We start from the raw sequence: 16,103 nt of genomic DNA on the forward strand, positions 1-16,103 counted from the left end.
GGTGTGAACATTTTCAAATACAAAAATGGAAAAAGGACTTCCCTGGTGGCGCAGTGGTTAAGAATCCGCCTGCCAATGCAGGGGACATGGGTTCGAGCCCTGATCCGGGAAGATCCCACATGCCATAGAGCAACTAAGCCTGAGCGCCACAACTACTGAGTCTGCGCTCTAGAGCCCGTGAGCCACAACTACTGAGCCCGCATGCCACAACTACTGAAGCCCGTGCTCCGCAGCAAGAGAAGCCACCGCAATGAGAAGCCCGCGCACCACAACAAAGAGTAGCCCCTGCTCGCCACACCTAGAGAAAACCCGCATGCAGCAATGAAGACCCAATGCAGCCAAAGATAAATAAATAAACAAATTTATTTTTAAAATGGAAAAAAACTTAAAAAAATAGTAGAGTTTATTTAACTCAATATATCCAAACATTCAATCAATATAAAATTCTTAATAGGTACCCTACACTCTTTTTCTTATACTAAATCTGGACACCAAAATTGGACTCTCACATTTCAAGTGCTCAGACTCTTTGTATGACTGTTGGCCATCATGTTGGCCAGTGCATCTCTGGAGGGACCAGCTAAGCATGTGATGCAGTAAGTCAGGGGCTGATGACAAAAATAAAGCAGGGGAGGGGGTGTAGTTTTCAGTATGGTGGTCGGGGGGAGGCCTTACATTGGAGCAGGTGTGACTTTTGACCTGCAGGAGGAGAAGGAGTGGGCCAGGTGGTTACCTGAAGAAGAGCCTGCCAGATGGAGGGAAGGGCAAGTTCAAAGGCCCTGAGGTGATGTTCCCGGAACACCAGGAGGCCTGTGCGGTTGAAGGGGTGTGGGGACCATGGGGCGGAGGAGGTGACGGGGCCCTGCAGGTTACCATATGGACTTAGAGGCTTTGGCTTTTGTCTACAATTCTTCAGCAGGTCCTAGCTAGGCATCCCCTCCTTCAGGAAGCCTTCCTGACTCCCAAGCTGGCTGTGATCCCATAGCCTCCTGGGATCCCCTCTGTCAGAATCTGTGACATGCAAGGCTGTAACCGTGTTTCTGGGTACTCGTGGATCTGCCTCCTGCATGGGGCCCTGAGGCCCTGCCTGGTGAGATGGAAGGAGGGATGGTATTTGCCTGATTCACCTCATAACCTCTGAACCCCTAACCATACAGTGTTTAGCCTATGACTTTAGACACTGAGCCGGGTTACTCAACCACACCACTTTTTTTAAAAAATTAACCTTTTATTGAAATATAAAGCCCAGATCCTAAGTGTACAGTTTGATGAATTTTTACAAAATTCTTTTACTCCAGAAGCCCCCTTCTGTCCCTCAGTCCTGACCTCTAACACAATGGATGAGCTTGGTCCGCTCTTGAGGGTCCTGTAAATGGAATTGCACATGTGCACTCTTTTGTGCATGGCCCCTTCACACCCCATGTCCCTGCAATTCATTCACGTTGTGCAAGGCAATGATTTGTTCTTTGCTCTATGCTACCCCACTGTGTGAACACATCCAGTTTACTTATCCATTCTCTTGTCTAGAGGCACCCAGGCCTTCCAGTTGTTGGCTATTAGAATAAAGCTGCTCTGAAACTTTGTGTTGAGTGTTTTTGTGGACGTGTGTTTATTGTCCACTTCTCTTGGGTGGCCAGCCAGGAGACTGGGATTGCTGGGTCCCAGCAGCGCATCGCATGGAGAGTTTTCCTAGGAGCCACCGGGGCTCTCCCAGTGCCTCTGCACTGGCACACCCACCAGCGGTCTGAGAGTCGCAGCTGCTCTGCATCCTCGCCAGCACTGGGTACCACCAATATTTTTAAGACATTTGTTGGGGGGGGAGGAGGGAAAGCTATCACCTGCCATTTATTGAGCACTTATTGTTTGCAAGGCACTGATGTATACGAATCCGTACAGTCATCATGATGACCAGGAAGGTCAGTTCTGTCATAACTCCCTGTCTTACCCTCAAGGAGCCAAGTCTCTCTCTCCAAGGGGAAGCCATTGGCCCAAGGTCCCAGGAGAGTCCAGCCAGCCCATCTGACTCTGACACTGTTTATCTCCCCCCACCACCTTTTTTTTATTGTAATATATTTGATTTACAATGTTGTGCTAATGACACTCATCATCTTAACCACTGCCCTGCCCAGCCCAGCCCCCGAGAAAGGAGAAAAGTGCTACTTAATTTCTGGCCTGCCTTATCTTCGCCAATTCCTTCCAGACCCCACTCCAGAGGAGACCCCTACTCGCCAGCTCCCTAGGCACCTACAAGCCACCTCATGCACCGAGGCTGAGTCAGGGATTGGGCCTGCCAATGGGAAGGATGAATGAAAGTACATTTCTCCAGGCCCCACCCTGCAACCCTGACTCAATAGGCCCAGGGTGGAGGACCCAGGAACTGGCATGCTTAACCAGCCACCAGGGGCAATCTGATGTGCAGCCCTTTTGAGAACCCTGAGTGATGTGGAGCCACAGAAGGGATTAGAGAAGGGGAGGGATTTGATGAGGAGATGTACCCCTGGGCATTAGTTCCTAGAGTGAAGTCCCTGGAGCCAGAATTCCTGGGTCCAAATCCTGACTCTGATCACCACTATCTCCGAGCCTCAGTTTCCCCAGCTGCAAAATGGGCTGATGTTAAAGATGCCCACCCTCACCTGTGAGGACAGGTATCCAGGAGATGGACCTTAGGGCATTAAGGAAGGGCTGCCAAAGATGCCTGAGAAATTCAGACGATGGCAAGATCCCTGGGAGGCCTTCCCGTAGGTACTGGAGCTGAGAGTGTGCTGGGAAGGGAGAAGGCAGGATGGGTGATGACTGGTGTAGACACAAATGTGGGGGATGGTGTATGGTCTTCAGCTTCTCTGGGGGGCTGCCTGGCAGGCTCTGGGGCTCGATAGCCATGGGCTCAGGATCAAAGACGGGGCTCTGCTCCCTCCTTGCTCTGTGCCCTTGAGCTGACCACACACCCTCTCTGGACCTCCGTTTCTTTGAAGAAGGATGATGCATCTCGCTGCTGAATGTGGTGTGAAGAAGCAAGGAGGAGACCTGGACTCAGGCAGGCAGGGTTCAAGTCCCAGCCCCCCATGCAAGTGTGTCCTTGGGCTCTGGCTTCATCTCTCTGAGCCTCCATGTACTCATCCAGGGTTGGGAGTCTTGGAAGATGAGCAATGCCCACAGGCAGAGAACCCCCATCATTGCCTCTCCAGGAGGTGGAGTCACAGCGCAGGGCTCCCCTTGCCAGCCCAACCCTCATTTTCTGCACAGGGTAAATCTGGGGCAACTGATCACTCAAAGAATGTCACAATCAGATTAGAGGTCAGAGCACTCAACCTATTTCCCAGATGGGAAAACTGAGGTCCAGAGAGTAGCTATGGTTTGTCCAAGGCCAAAGCAAGAACCCCATCCTCCTGACTCAAGCTTTGTGCCTTGGTTTCCCCATCTGTGTACTGGCCTGGGAAAGATGGTGGCGTGGCTTTAGGTGGCCATGAGTGTGCTATGTGAACATCCAAGGATGGGATTAGGGGAGCGGAGGGGGCATCTCTGGCACGTCTAGGGTCAGGTATCAGTCACCCATGGATTACCCAGGCATCCATATCTGCCAGGCCAGTCTCAAGACCACCATTGTCCTAGAGCTGGGAGATGATGGGTGATGAGATTAGGGATGACTCTGAGGGAAAAGGGGACGGCCCTGGCATCGGGGCCAAGGCGAGGGAGGGGCCCTCCTTCCTCTGCGACATGGGTCTGGGCCAGGCTGGTACACAGACCCACCCCCACGGAGACAGAGACCTTCTGACAGACGCACACAGCAACACAAGGACACGTGGATACGTGGGGCCACCATCTCAATAATTTCCAGGGCTGGAGCACCAGCTGATCATAGGGGGCTCCGATGTACTTTTTTTTTTTTTTTTTTTGCGGTACACGGGCCTCTCACTGTTGTGGCCTCTCCCGTTGCAGAGCACAGGCTCCGGACGCGCAGGCTCAGCGGCCATGGCTCACGGGCCCAGCCGCTCTGTGGCATGTGGGATCTTCCCGGATCGGGGCACGAACCCGTGTCCCCTGCATTGGCAGGTGGATTCTCAACCACTGCGCCACCGGGGAAGCCCTCCGATGTACTTTTATTTCAAAGTTATGGACTTTTTTTTTTACATTTAGCAAATGATACTGATTTTCAGGGTCCACTTGGAAAATTTTACTTTAAATTGTATTTTTAACTTAGTTATATGTAAACATACATTTACTTTAAAAAGAGTCAATTTGAAGAATAGTATCAGTGTGAATCCCAGGAGAGGTGATGGGGCAGATATGACAAACAACAGGAGCCAATCCTCACATGAGTGTCGTCTGTGAAACGGGGAAACACCCTGGGGGCAGACGACACGTGAGTGACGTGGGAACATGCAGACGCACGCAGACGTAGACGAACACCAGCGGTCTCTTCACGCACAAACCTCCACAACTGGACACTGATGTCTGCGCGGACGCCTTGGGCCGCCGTGATCCAGAGGCCATTTATACACTGACAAGTGCTTTAAAATGCACATGTGCTCCAAAATGCACACTCCAGCACACAGGTGTGTCTCTGTTGGAATGGTTACACACACTCCAACAGAGACACACCTGTCCACATCTCTCTCAGCCTTACAAACTCACCGGTGCTCACTTATGAGCACTTACTTTGTGCCAGGGGCCATGCTAAGCAGTTTTCATGATTCGATTCATTTAACCTTCATGACAATCCTGCTGAGCAGGGCTGGTACTGTCATCATTCCCATTTTACAGGTGAGAAAACTGAGGTTCAGAGAGGTGTGTCTTACCCAGGGCACACAGCAGCAAGGAGGCAGGGCAAGGAGTTGAACCCAGGCAGACTGGCTCCAGAGTTTGAATTCTAATCCCAGCTCTGTCCCCTGAATTGCTGGGTTCCACCTCTCTGAGCCTCAGCTTCCTCATCTGTGAGATGGGGACAGTGCTTATCTCCCTCAACTCTTGGGAGGATTAAAGGAGGTGATACAGGGAGAACTCCAGGGAGTGCACCAGGCCTTCTACAGGCTCCTTGTGAATAAGGCCGTCCTCAAGTTACCAAGATTTGGGGGCAAGCAGCTAAGGTGGGGTGAGAAGAGCTTGTTAAACTGTGTAACCATGGGCAAGGGAGTGGACATCCCTGGGCCTCAACTCCCTCTCTGTAAAGTGGGGATGGCAATGGTCACCCTCCCCTCATACGGTTATTGCATGGATTAAATGAGATGGTACAAGTAAAGCCCTGAGCATGGCATTCAGCAGGTACTCAATATATGCTCAAGCCTGCCCTTCAGACCCCAACCTGCTCCTAGATCCCAAAACCCACTGAAGGGGAAGAAAAAACACACATCGATTTGCTACAAATAAAGAGGTCAAAACATCAGATGTTCGTAAGGGCCTTTCTCCTGTTTTTTGCCAAGCCCCCAGCCCAGTCCCGCCCTGTTCACTCCTCACCAAGGGAAGCACCCCCAGTGATAGGGGGCCAGACCCACCCAGCTCCAGCTGGGCTCCTCCACTGGGTGCAGCTGGTTGGTGGTGTTCGGGCAGCTGGCAGGCAAATCCTGCCGCGCTCAGTCCAGCTTCAGGTCCAGCAGCAGGGCATTCTGGCAGGAGACAGAGGGCCAGGTGGCAGTGCAGGGAACAATGATGGGGCCGCTCAGACACAGGATGGAATGGACTGGGGTGTGGTCAGGAAATGAAATGAGCAGTGGTGTTTAGGAACAAAGGATGAACTTGACTGGCCTTATGACCCTTCACCTCTCTGAGCCTCGACTTTCTCAACAGTCAAGTGGGGAGAAGCCACCCCTACCTCCCAGAGTGGAGCAGTCAAATGAGAAAAATGTCCATTCAATGCTCCGAGTGCAATGCTTGGTGTGCAATGCAAAGCTAATATGTACTGTATGCCTTTAGGTGAATTATCTCAATGAATCATCACAACAGCTCTCTGAGGTGTTTACCATATTATTATCCCCGTTTTAGGCAACAGAAAAATTGAAGCGTAGAGAAAGAGGAAACAATTTACCCGAGGTGGCAGAGAAGGAGAGTAGCAGAATTTACTTTTCCTCCTGGGGATCCCTGGCCAAGGAGGGCCCAGTTCTGAGGGGAAGGGTCTTGCCCAAGGGATTGGCAGGATTGTACTGATGCTGCTGCCTTCCTCAGTCCAACTCCCTCCAGATTGAGAGAGGCAGGCTTTTGCTCATTGGCCAAAAGTATTGGCGGACATGGCCTTCCCCAGCTCCTTTCCTCACCTCTGCTATGTCCAGCTCTGCCAGGTTGTAATTCATGTCCAAGAAGTCTGGAAGTGGGAGCCCAACTTGGACCACATCTGAGAAACACAGGAAGAGTCATTTCAGCCTGCCTGCTCTGCAACTGATTGAGGAGTGACTGCCTGGGGCAGAGAAGTGGGAAATAGTGCAGTGATTGATTCAGGATGTCTGCCAGCTGCGCAGGCCTAGAGAACATCAGCTGGATCACCATGTACTTGTGTCCCAGGTCTGGGTCAAGATCTGATTCATGGTATGCGGTCAAGGGTCAGAGTCCAAGTTGTGGGAGGGGCCTTTGTCCCCAGGTAAGTGACATTAAGATGACATTAGCCTCAAAGATTCGGCAATGACTATCCACTCCCTTTTAGGTTCCCTCATCTGGGGCCAATGGAGGGGCTTTGAGACCACCCAGGGGGCATCCCTTCCTGCTCAGAGTGCTTCTTGGCACCAGCAAAATCAAAGCCTGTTGGAGCCCTCAACATTGATGGCTGGGATGTAGGCTTCTTGGAGAAAATCAGTGATGAAGCCAGTCAATGCCTTCTCCTGGGGGAGAGAGAGGAAGAGAGAAAACACCCTCATGCTGTCATTCAATTAAATTCAGCAGATCTTTTCAGCCCTCACCCCAGCTGGGTTCGGGGACCACAGGAATGAACATTAGAGACATCAAACTGCATCAGAACTGCGTCTGACTGTTAGACTGTAGGCTGAGGCCCTTCACCTCTGCTTAGCCCCTCTTCAGGTGACACGTGGGCCTTAGGTCACAGTGAAGGCATGGAGGAATTCAGGAGACACTGGGTGGCCTGTGGACCTACCCCTCATCCTACAGAAAACTCAGTAGCTTTGATGAGTGATTCATTCACTGCCTCTCTGTTCCTCAGTTACCCCATCTGTGAAAGAGAAATATAATAGCACCTACTCACAGTTTCCGGGAGGATTCAATGGGTTTGGATAACGCACAAGGTGCCCAGCAAGTAGTGTTGCTGCTCTTGTGATTATGATTATTATTAGCGCCTACTCTGTCAGGTTCTGTGTTGGGCCCTGAGACTACAGAGACTAATAAAAATAGCAGCTGGGGGCTTCCCTGGTAGCGCAGTGGTTGAGAGTCCACCTGCCGATGTAGGGGACACGGGTTCGTGCCCCGGTCCGGGAAGGTCCCACATGCCGCGCAGCGGCTGGGCCCGTGAGCCATGGCCGCTGAGCCTGTGCTCTGCAACGGGAGAGGCCACAACAGTAAGAGGTCCACGTACCGCAAAAAAAAAAAAAAAAAAATAGCAGCTGGGCCAACCAAGCCAGTTAAGGTTGCTGCTATGCATGACAATGCTTTTAAAATCAATGTAGGGAGATGTCCAGATTCTATCCAGAAGAGAGAACAGAGACTCAGAGAGGCTAAACGATTTTCCTAAGGTCACACAGTCAGTCAGGAGCCCCAGGGCCCACGATGACCCTACTCTATTCACTCTGCCTCCATTTCAGAGCCCTTCCCCGCAGTCCCAAGGAAAACTAGGCCCAGTTTCTTGCTTTGAAGCCAGACCAGGCAGAAGTACTTGGGACACTTACAGTGAAGGCACCAATCAATGAGGACCCCCGGGACAGGCTCAGTAATCTGCTGAAGAGAGGGAAACAAGGAGGGGGAAGGTCAGTCACAGCCATTCCCCTGGCCCTGGAGAAAAGGGATCTCAAACACCCCCAACCCCTCCCTGTTGCAGAAGTCCCCTCTACAGCCTTATCCCAGGTGCTCCTAAGTCTGTTTACATGCTACCTGTGATGGGGCACTTACACCTTTCATTAGAGCCCATTTTGTTTCCCCCAGCTCAAACCACTGCCTCCTCTCATTGGTCCTGACTCCGCCCTCTGGCACCCCAGCCCTGTCTATTGCTCCTGCCCAAGGCCAGATATGCAGAGGTTTGTAGCTCAACTAGCCAGTCCCAGATTTTTGCAGGACACAGAATTGGGGGCCCTCACACGGCCCCCTCCCTTGCACAGCCTCTGGTGGGCACTAATACATCTTGGCACCAGAACACAGACCATGTGATGGTCATCTGCTGGTTCTATCTTCCCAACATCTATTCTCTATTCCAGTAACAGACCCTCCATTTTCCACTCTCAATCCAAGGCATTAAAGTGGGGCAGAACCCAGAGCTCCCAGGGTGAGGACCTGACCCAGGCCTGGCCAATCAGAGCATTCCATCTTTAGAGTCACAGTGATTAACTTAGAGTTGGTCATGTGATACATGATAGGCCAATGAGAAGCAGCCTTTGGGATTTTGTTAGAACTATTGAACAAGAGACCTCTCTTCTTGTTGGTGTCACTTTGCCACCAGCCGGGGAGAGGCTGCCTGAGAATGTCCGATAAAGTGGACAGCAAAGGCCAAGGGAGGAGGGGGACAGATTGTGAGAATTTTGTGCACCTAGGTCCAGCCATGCCTGAAAGGGGAGATCCACCCCTAGAGATTTTAATTATGTGAGTCAAAAAGAGTCCCTTTTGGGCTTAAGCCAGTTAAAGTCGGAATTGTCTCTTGCAACTATAAATGTTCACTGTTATTGGTATAAAGAAAGGCTTCTTGGAGGAGGTGGTATTTGAGGTGGGTGATGACAGGCAGGTGGCATTTGGGTGGCATAGGTAAAGCCTATTAATGCAAAGGGGACATGGGTTTACAATCAGATTCACTCTCCAAGAGGCTAGTGCAATAGTGGGAGCAGTGGTGGGAGAATTTAAGAAGGGCCTAGAGTGCCAGGCTAAGATTTGACAAAAGATCGTGCAGACTATTGGGAGCCACTGAGGGTTCTAGAACAGGGATAGTGACCTGAGCAGCCTGGCAGTGTGGGCTGTGCTGGATGGATCAGAGGGAGGTCCTAGAGCGGGAAACCAAGTGGTGTTGGTATTGTAGCAGGCTCCTACCTGTCCAGAGAGGTGGCCATCTGCAGCCAGTCCTCGAGCTGAGTACTGGATTTTCAGGTTGAAGTGATGATACGGGGGGAAGCAGAGAGAAGGCAGTGGGTCCGCCATCAGGGCTGGTAAAACCAGGGGCTCTACCACCTTCCCAGGACCACCACCACCGCCAAGACAAAGCAGGAGTCTTCCTCTCTGCCCATCCCACCCTCAGGAACTGAACCCAGCAGTCCCCCCATGTGCCCAGCTCAGGGTCCTCATCTTCCCTGTACCTAGCCCAGGATAGCACTATCAAAAATTCTGGCATGTTTGTAGGTACCTGAACACAACATGTTATTGCTCCAGGTTACATCCTGCGACTCTATCTGGAGTGCCCTCCATCACCAGCTTCCCCAACATCAATCCTTTCCCTGGCCAGCTCCTGCTCAACTTTCAAAACATAGCTCAGGCATCACCTCCTCTAGGAAGTCCTCTGGATTTCCTCAAACTAGATTGTGGATCTCTCTAGACTCCCATAGTTCCCTGAGTGAGCTTTCACTGCCCTTATAGATGCTAATGAATGTTGTAGGGAGGGAGAGAAGCAGAAGGGAAGGAGGGGGGTGGGCGGGACGGAGGGAGGGAGGAGAAAGAAAGGAAGGACTAAACTTTTGACCCTTCTTTTGTTGATCTTTCTAGTCATTCCAAGTTTCAATTGCAGAGCCAAAAATCAGACAGCAGGTGACAGTGCCCGGGAGGTTAGGATCACACAATTGAGATTAACTAAGAACCCTTCAATCCATTGCTTGACTATGAGCTAAAAGCCTACCCTCCAGCCTCAAATATCCATGAGATTGGGCCAAACTGGGAAACAGATTCCACTCACAATTTCCAGGAGAAAGAGGGATACAGGGGCTTTGCCCCACAGCAGAGGAGCAAACGTCTCCAGGGTGCCATGGAGGTGCAGCAGGCTCTTGCCTGTCTTCATGGTGACCTTGGGGGGCTTGTTTATCCTGATCTGGGTCACCAGGGGTTTCGGCTTGGGATAGGCCTTAGCCACCTATAGAAACCAGGAAACTCCCCTCAGGGCCAAACCTCAGACTGGTGGCTTCAGTTGAAACCAGGAGTCCATAATGAAATAGGTGATTTCTACCTTGGAAGCATTATATGCAAAGGCTGAGATGTGTCTATCAGGAAATAAAAGAAACAAAACAGACAATCTGGCTATTTCTATATTGGACATAGAAAGTACAATGCACAAAAGCTGGGCTGTTTCTGTGCGGGGCCCAAAGAGTACTTTATGGAGAAGCTGGGATGATTCCACACTGGACAAGGGAGACACGGTATTGAAAAATCCCTTGTCCCTTTGCCTGGGGAACAGGGCAGGGCAGACGTGGTGATCATGGGTAGTTGGGTCACTCACTTCAGGGATGAAGCCAGCCAGTGTCTCAGTGGTTTGTGGGGGCAGCTCGCCAATCTACCAAATAAAAGTCAAGGTTAGGATTACTGAAGGCTTCCCTGAGCCATCCTAACAAACCTCTCCTCTGACACAATAAGGCATGCCCTCTGAGATTCCTTCATTGAAACAGTTATCACTCTTTGATTAAGTAGAGAATGAGCTCCTGGGTAGCCCAGACTGTGGCTCATACATTCCAATGCCCACAGTTTTGAGTACAAAATCACAAGTTGAGAAAATTTTGTTTGATGAAAAAGCAGACAGATAGATGGGAGAACGGGTGGATGCAATGGATCAGAGGGTGTGTGTGAATGGATTCGTGGATAGCTAGATGGATGTGGAAAATGGATAAACAGATGAGTGGGTGAATGGATGGGTGGGATGGATGAGTGTTTGTGTAGGAGAATGAATAATGGATAGATGGGCAGGTGGATGGGTGGGTGGAGGGATGAAAATAATAATGGATGGGAGGATGGGTGGATGGAAACATGGTGGAATGGCCTGATAAATGGATGAGAGAATGGATGATGAATGGATTGATGGGTGGGAGGATGGATGTGAAGGTACATGGATGGATGGTGGGTAAATGGATGAGAGGATGAATAAAGGGAACAGGGGGGAGTGAATGAATGGATGGATTGATGGAAGGATGGATGGATGGTTGGATGGATGGATGAGCAGATGAGTAGGAGGATGGATAATGGAGAGTTGGATGGGTAGGTGGGTGGGTATCTGGGTTTTTGGGTGGTAAATGACAGATGCATAGATTCAATCATTCAGTAATATCAGGCCCTATTCTAGGTGTGGATGGTATGAAGTGTTGGGTGGGTGCTAGCTGGAAGGATAGAGTCTAGGACATGAATACATAGTAGTGAGATAGACTGGATATAAAGGAGGTGGCTGGATGGCCAATGCATGAGAGTTGTAGGTTGATGGATAAATACCTGGTTGTATGGACAATTAAATGGATGGATGAATAGACAGTGGTTACATGGACAGAGAGATGATGGATGGTGGGGTGAAATGACGATGGAAACTCAAATCAGTCCTGGCCCCTCCCAGTCCTAGCATTACCCACACCCCAGGATGATTCTCAGAATGCATATTCTGGGCAGGGGCTGTCATTACAGGGGGCAGATGCAGAGGTGGGCAGAGGTGTGGCCACTGGGCAGCTCACCGTCACTTCCTGGACATTCACATCAAAGGACTTCTGCAGAAGAGCAAGCTCTGCTGTGAGGAAGGTGGCTGAGAGCAGCAGCTATGAGGAGCCTTCGGCATAGTCCTCGGGGAACTCGGCCTCCCCAGCATCAGCAAACTGGATGGTGTTGCCCTTTTCCTGCTGCACTTCAGGCTGTGGGACAGCCAGGGGAGAGACACTCAGCCTTGGCCATGAAGGACTGTGGCTGAGGGCAAGTCTCAGACCTCCAAACAAATGGTGCTCAAATCAGCCCCAAGTCAGCAAGTCATAAGATGGTGGAGCCAGAGCAGGCTGTAGTGGCTCAACTCTCCCAGTGTGCAGATAGGTAGACTGAGGCCCAAGAGGATAAGGGGGTCAGTCACTAAACCACTGACGGTTCCTCCTAGGATTGTGTAAGTAACCTCAGTTAACTCTCTAACAAGGGTTAGAGCCCTCAGTTATACAGAACCTGTTCCCTGTTTTATTCTCAGGAGAAAGAGGTAAATGGAAAACAACATGGGGCCTGTAGGAACCACGCTGGAGGAAGACTTCATAGGGAGGTGACTGCTTGGGATGTTTCTTCCCATTCCTGGAAGATGCATTCACCTAGTCACCGGGGCTCTGGAGTCCTGTGTGATGACCCAACCCTGCCCCCACTCACGGGAGGCCCTAGCCAAATCCTGCCTCCCTCCTGGGCCCGGTGCTCTCATCTGCAACAATGACAGGGTACAACTGGGTGAGCCACTCATCGGGAGAAGCAGGCAGCCTTGGGAGAAGGCGTGGGTGTGGGGTCAGCCATTCCGGAAATCAGCTCAGGACTCGGGGTTCGTGTTGAGACAGAAAGAGGGAGAGGGCCCTCCCACCCTCCGCAGTCCCAGCCCAGCCACCTGCCTTGGTGGAAGCAGCCCCCACCCCTCAGGCCAGTAAGACCCCCAACTACTGGTGCCCCCTAGCTTACACTGAAGTCCACTTGAATATGGCTGGCTGTGGTGGTCGGTATGGATGCCGGGACATATCTGATGGTGCCCATCTGGCCCACGGGCAGGGGGGCTGTGCAAAGAGGAAGGTTCACGCAGAGAGGCACCAGCCCAGGGGCAGCCTAGAGAAGCCTGCACCGGCCAGCTGCCACCTGAGCCTGGCCTGGGCACCAGGACCCCTGGCCCTTTGTGTGACACAAGGCAAATTGCTTAGCATCTCTGGGCCTCAGTAGTTTTATCTGCAGAATGGAAGCAATGGTGCCTGGCCTAGAAAATCACGCCCCCTCACATCACTCTGCAGGCACAGAGCTTGAACATTCACCAAGGGTTGTCCAGCTCAGTTCTCGCAACAGATTGGCAGGGTCAGGATTATTGGCTCTATTTTACAGATGCACAAACTGAGGCTTGGGAGAGTGAAGTGATGTCCCAGGCCACACTGCTGGGCACGTGAACCAGTTTTCCTCAGTCCCAGCCATTGGACTTTCCTCTCCCCCACCCTGGGGAGCCCTGTGGACCCTGAGATGCAGGGATCCCCTTGGCAAAGGAAAGAGTGGGGTTACTATTGGGATTATTATCTGTGGTGCAAGGTTTGTGGATGAGCCCACAAAGGTTGCTGTCCTTGCAGCCTGGGGTGTGATGGATAGAACATTGGATGGAAGGCTGAGAGACAAGAACCCCAGAGTCCCTCAGGGTCTCAGGCGCCCCATCTGGCTAGTGAGGGGGCTGGGCGGACTCCGTGACCTCAGACCTCCTCTATCCCTAGGCTGGGCTGGGAGCAGGCACTTGAATGGGGACTGGGGCATCAAAGTCCAGCCATCCTGCTGTCCCCATGCAGGAGCAAGTTATGGCTAGCTGCTCACCATTCAGGTTGGCTCACTTCTTGTTCACATACATCAGGACTGCATCAATGGCTGGACACAGCTGGAAGAAGAGAAGGCACTGAGCTGAGGGGGTCCCTGTGTGGAGGGTCTCACTCCTCACAGCTGAATGTTCCTCCATGGGGAGTCTCAAGAGCCCTGGAGGGACAGGGACTAGAGGGGGAAACCAAGGCCATAGTCCCACAGGAAGTCAATGGCAGAGCCTGGGCTAGAATCCAGAACTCCTGACCATAGCCTGCAAGATCAGTGAGGACTCATTCCCCAGGGACAGGTGCTCTCAGTGGGGTTGGCAAGCTGTGCTGTGCAGGCTGCCATTTTCTCCTCCCCGTCTCACGGAAGACATCACTAGCCGATCACCGTACTTTCTCCCACCGAGCCAGCCACAGTCTCAGAATCCTCAGCCACCAGCAGTCAGTCAGGGTCAGCACCCGAGATGGAATGCGCTTGCCAGTCCTGGTCTAAGCACTGCTGCGGATGAGGGGCGGAGGCTTGCTCTGGGCACTCACCAGGCCAGGAAGAACTTTGTGTAAGGTGCTGTCCAGGAACTTGTTGACCACCTTGGGCAGCATGCCATTAGTTGCCATCATTCAAAACTTGATAGATTTTAGGGCTTCCCTGGTGGCACAGTGGTTGAGAGTCTGCCTGCCGATGCAGGGGACATGGATTCGTGCCCCGGTCCGGGAGGATCCCACGTGCTGCAGAGCAGCTGGGCCCGTGAGCCATGGCCGCTGAGCCTGCGCGTCCGGAGCCTGTGTTCCACAACAGGAGAGGCCACAACAGTGAGAGGCCCGCGTACCGCAAAAAAAAAAGAACCTTGATAGATTTTAAATATACAGATATGGCTCTGGGATCTCCTATGACAATGCACAGAGTGATGTAGCTCACAACGCTTTGCACTATTTAAAGATCATAGAAGAAAGAAAGTCAGCTTGGAGCAACTGAGAAAACCCTTTAGCAGCACATGAAAAGTTCTGCTTTCACTCCTCCCCAAGTAATAAATCGTTTACTAAATATTTCAGTTTGTGTGTTGTTTCTAAATCTCTTCACAGATTCCATCAACACCCCGGATCAGATTTAATTATCTCCAAGAAGTTGTTATTAAGCTCTTTTTAATGGCTTCAACTTTGTATCGGTGTACTGCATTTATAAACTTTGTACCATAGGCAGATTGTAGCACCCAGTTAACAATGCTACGTATGAAGAAGGAAGAAACTGCATGTTTGTTGTTGATGATAATCACAATGATGAAGAAATAAAATTATTGCTAGCAAGAGTCAGAAAATTATATATGGCTTTTTATAAGAACATATATATTCATATATGAGTTCTTATGCATATATAATATATACACACACACACATATGTATATATGGATTCTCTTGGAAATCCAGAGTCCTGGCGATAATGAGTCTGCGTTCCCACAACTAGTCCAGCCCCTAAAAGTTTCTGAGTTTGAGGTGCCCCCACCTACCTCTGCCTTTGAGCCTCTCTGCATTACAAGGGGTTGTAGGGGTAAACTAGGCTCAGATCTGTGTCCAGATTCAGTGTCTGGCTTTTGGAGGAAGTATCCAAGGGTCTTGCCAGCCCTGGGGACCCAGGAGCCACAGTCTTGGCCCCTGGGTGTAGAAATCTACTAATTAAGAGGCACCAGGCCCCCATGCCTGGTCGCATCTCATAAGTCCTCTTGTACCCACTCAGCCGGCAGGTGGGAGTATCTAACCTGGTGAGGGAAACACTCACCTGGTGGGCTGGAACACCCCTCCACTCCAGTCCAGGAAATGCGGGACAGTGACCTGCAGGGCGCGCTGGAGAGGGGCTTTCCCGGCTTCAGCCACTGAGGGGCCAGAGCAGGGTGAGGTCAGGTTGTCCTCAGGAGACACCGAGAGAGACCACACTGCCTACCATCCGCCCCACACCTTGGGCAGAGAGAACTCAGAGATTGGAAGGGGTGGCCTTGTCCACGGGCACATGGGGGGCCACTTGGCTCCCCATGTGCCCGCCTGGGGTGCACGACCCCACCAGGCCCCTCCAGATGTGCCTTTCCGCCTCTCTCACTTCTGCCTCTCCAAACCCTACGTGTCTACCCTTTCCTCGAAAACAGTCACACCCTGTGCCCTTTTGCAAGGATCTGAGCAGACCCCACCTCCCCGGGAGCCTCCACAAGCCCCCAGGCAGAAGGAGCATTTCCCAGTCCTGCGGGGATGGGGTGGGGACCGCCTCACCTGGAGGCTGAGGGCTCTGGAGTCCCTCAGATTCTGGGTGCACATCCCAGCTCTGCTACTCACTCTCTGTGTGGCTGCCCTGTGCCTCATTTCCCCCGCCTATTCATCTGCAATGACTAGAATGGTGCCTGTCACATGGGGTCCTTGTAAAGACTGACTCAGTTCACAGTAAATGTTAGCTCCCACGGCTATTTGTTTTTTGTAGTAATAATGGCTAGCACTTCTACAGTGCTCTTCTGTGCCAGGCACTGTTCTGCGGGCTTTAGT

The 16,103-nt window shown here is 51.6% G+C and overlaps 1 protein-coding gene across 1 annotated transcript; it reads right to left on the bottom strand.

Annotated features, from left to right (window-relative positions):
* Positions 1–5,567: 5,567 nt before the first annotated feature.
* LOC309816711 (BPI fold-containing family B member 6-like) lies at positions 5,568–14,198 on the bottom strand (the record flags this gene model as incomplete). The annotated part of the gene is given in 14 exon segments (XM_082644494.1): positions 5,568–5,600; positions 6,246–6,322; positions 6,734–6,803; positions 7,818–7,863; positions 9,160–9,195; positions 9,197–9,225; positions 10,013–10,186; positions 10,550–10,603; positions 11,760–11,840; positions 11,844–11,933; positions 12,718–12,809; positions 13,597–13,609; positions 13,613–13,657; positions 14,121–14,198. Coding segments are annotated over 14 exon segments (918 nt in total).
* Positions 14,199–16,103: the final 1,905 nt, after the last annotated feature.

This window comes from Mesoplodon mirus (genome assembly GCF_964341445.2).
Source record: "Mesoplodon mirus genome assembly, chromosome: 15".
NCBI lineage: Eukaryota > Metazoa > Chordata > Mammalia > Artiodactyla > Ziphiidae > Mesoplodon > Mesoplodon mirus.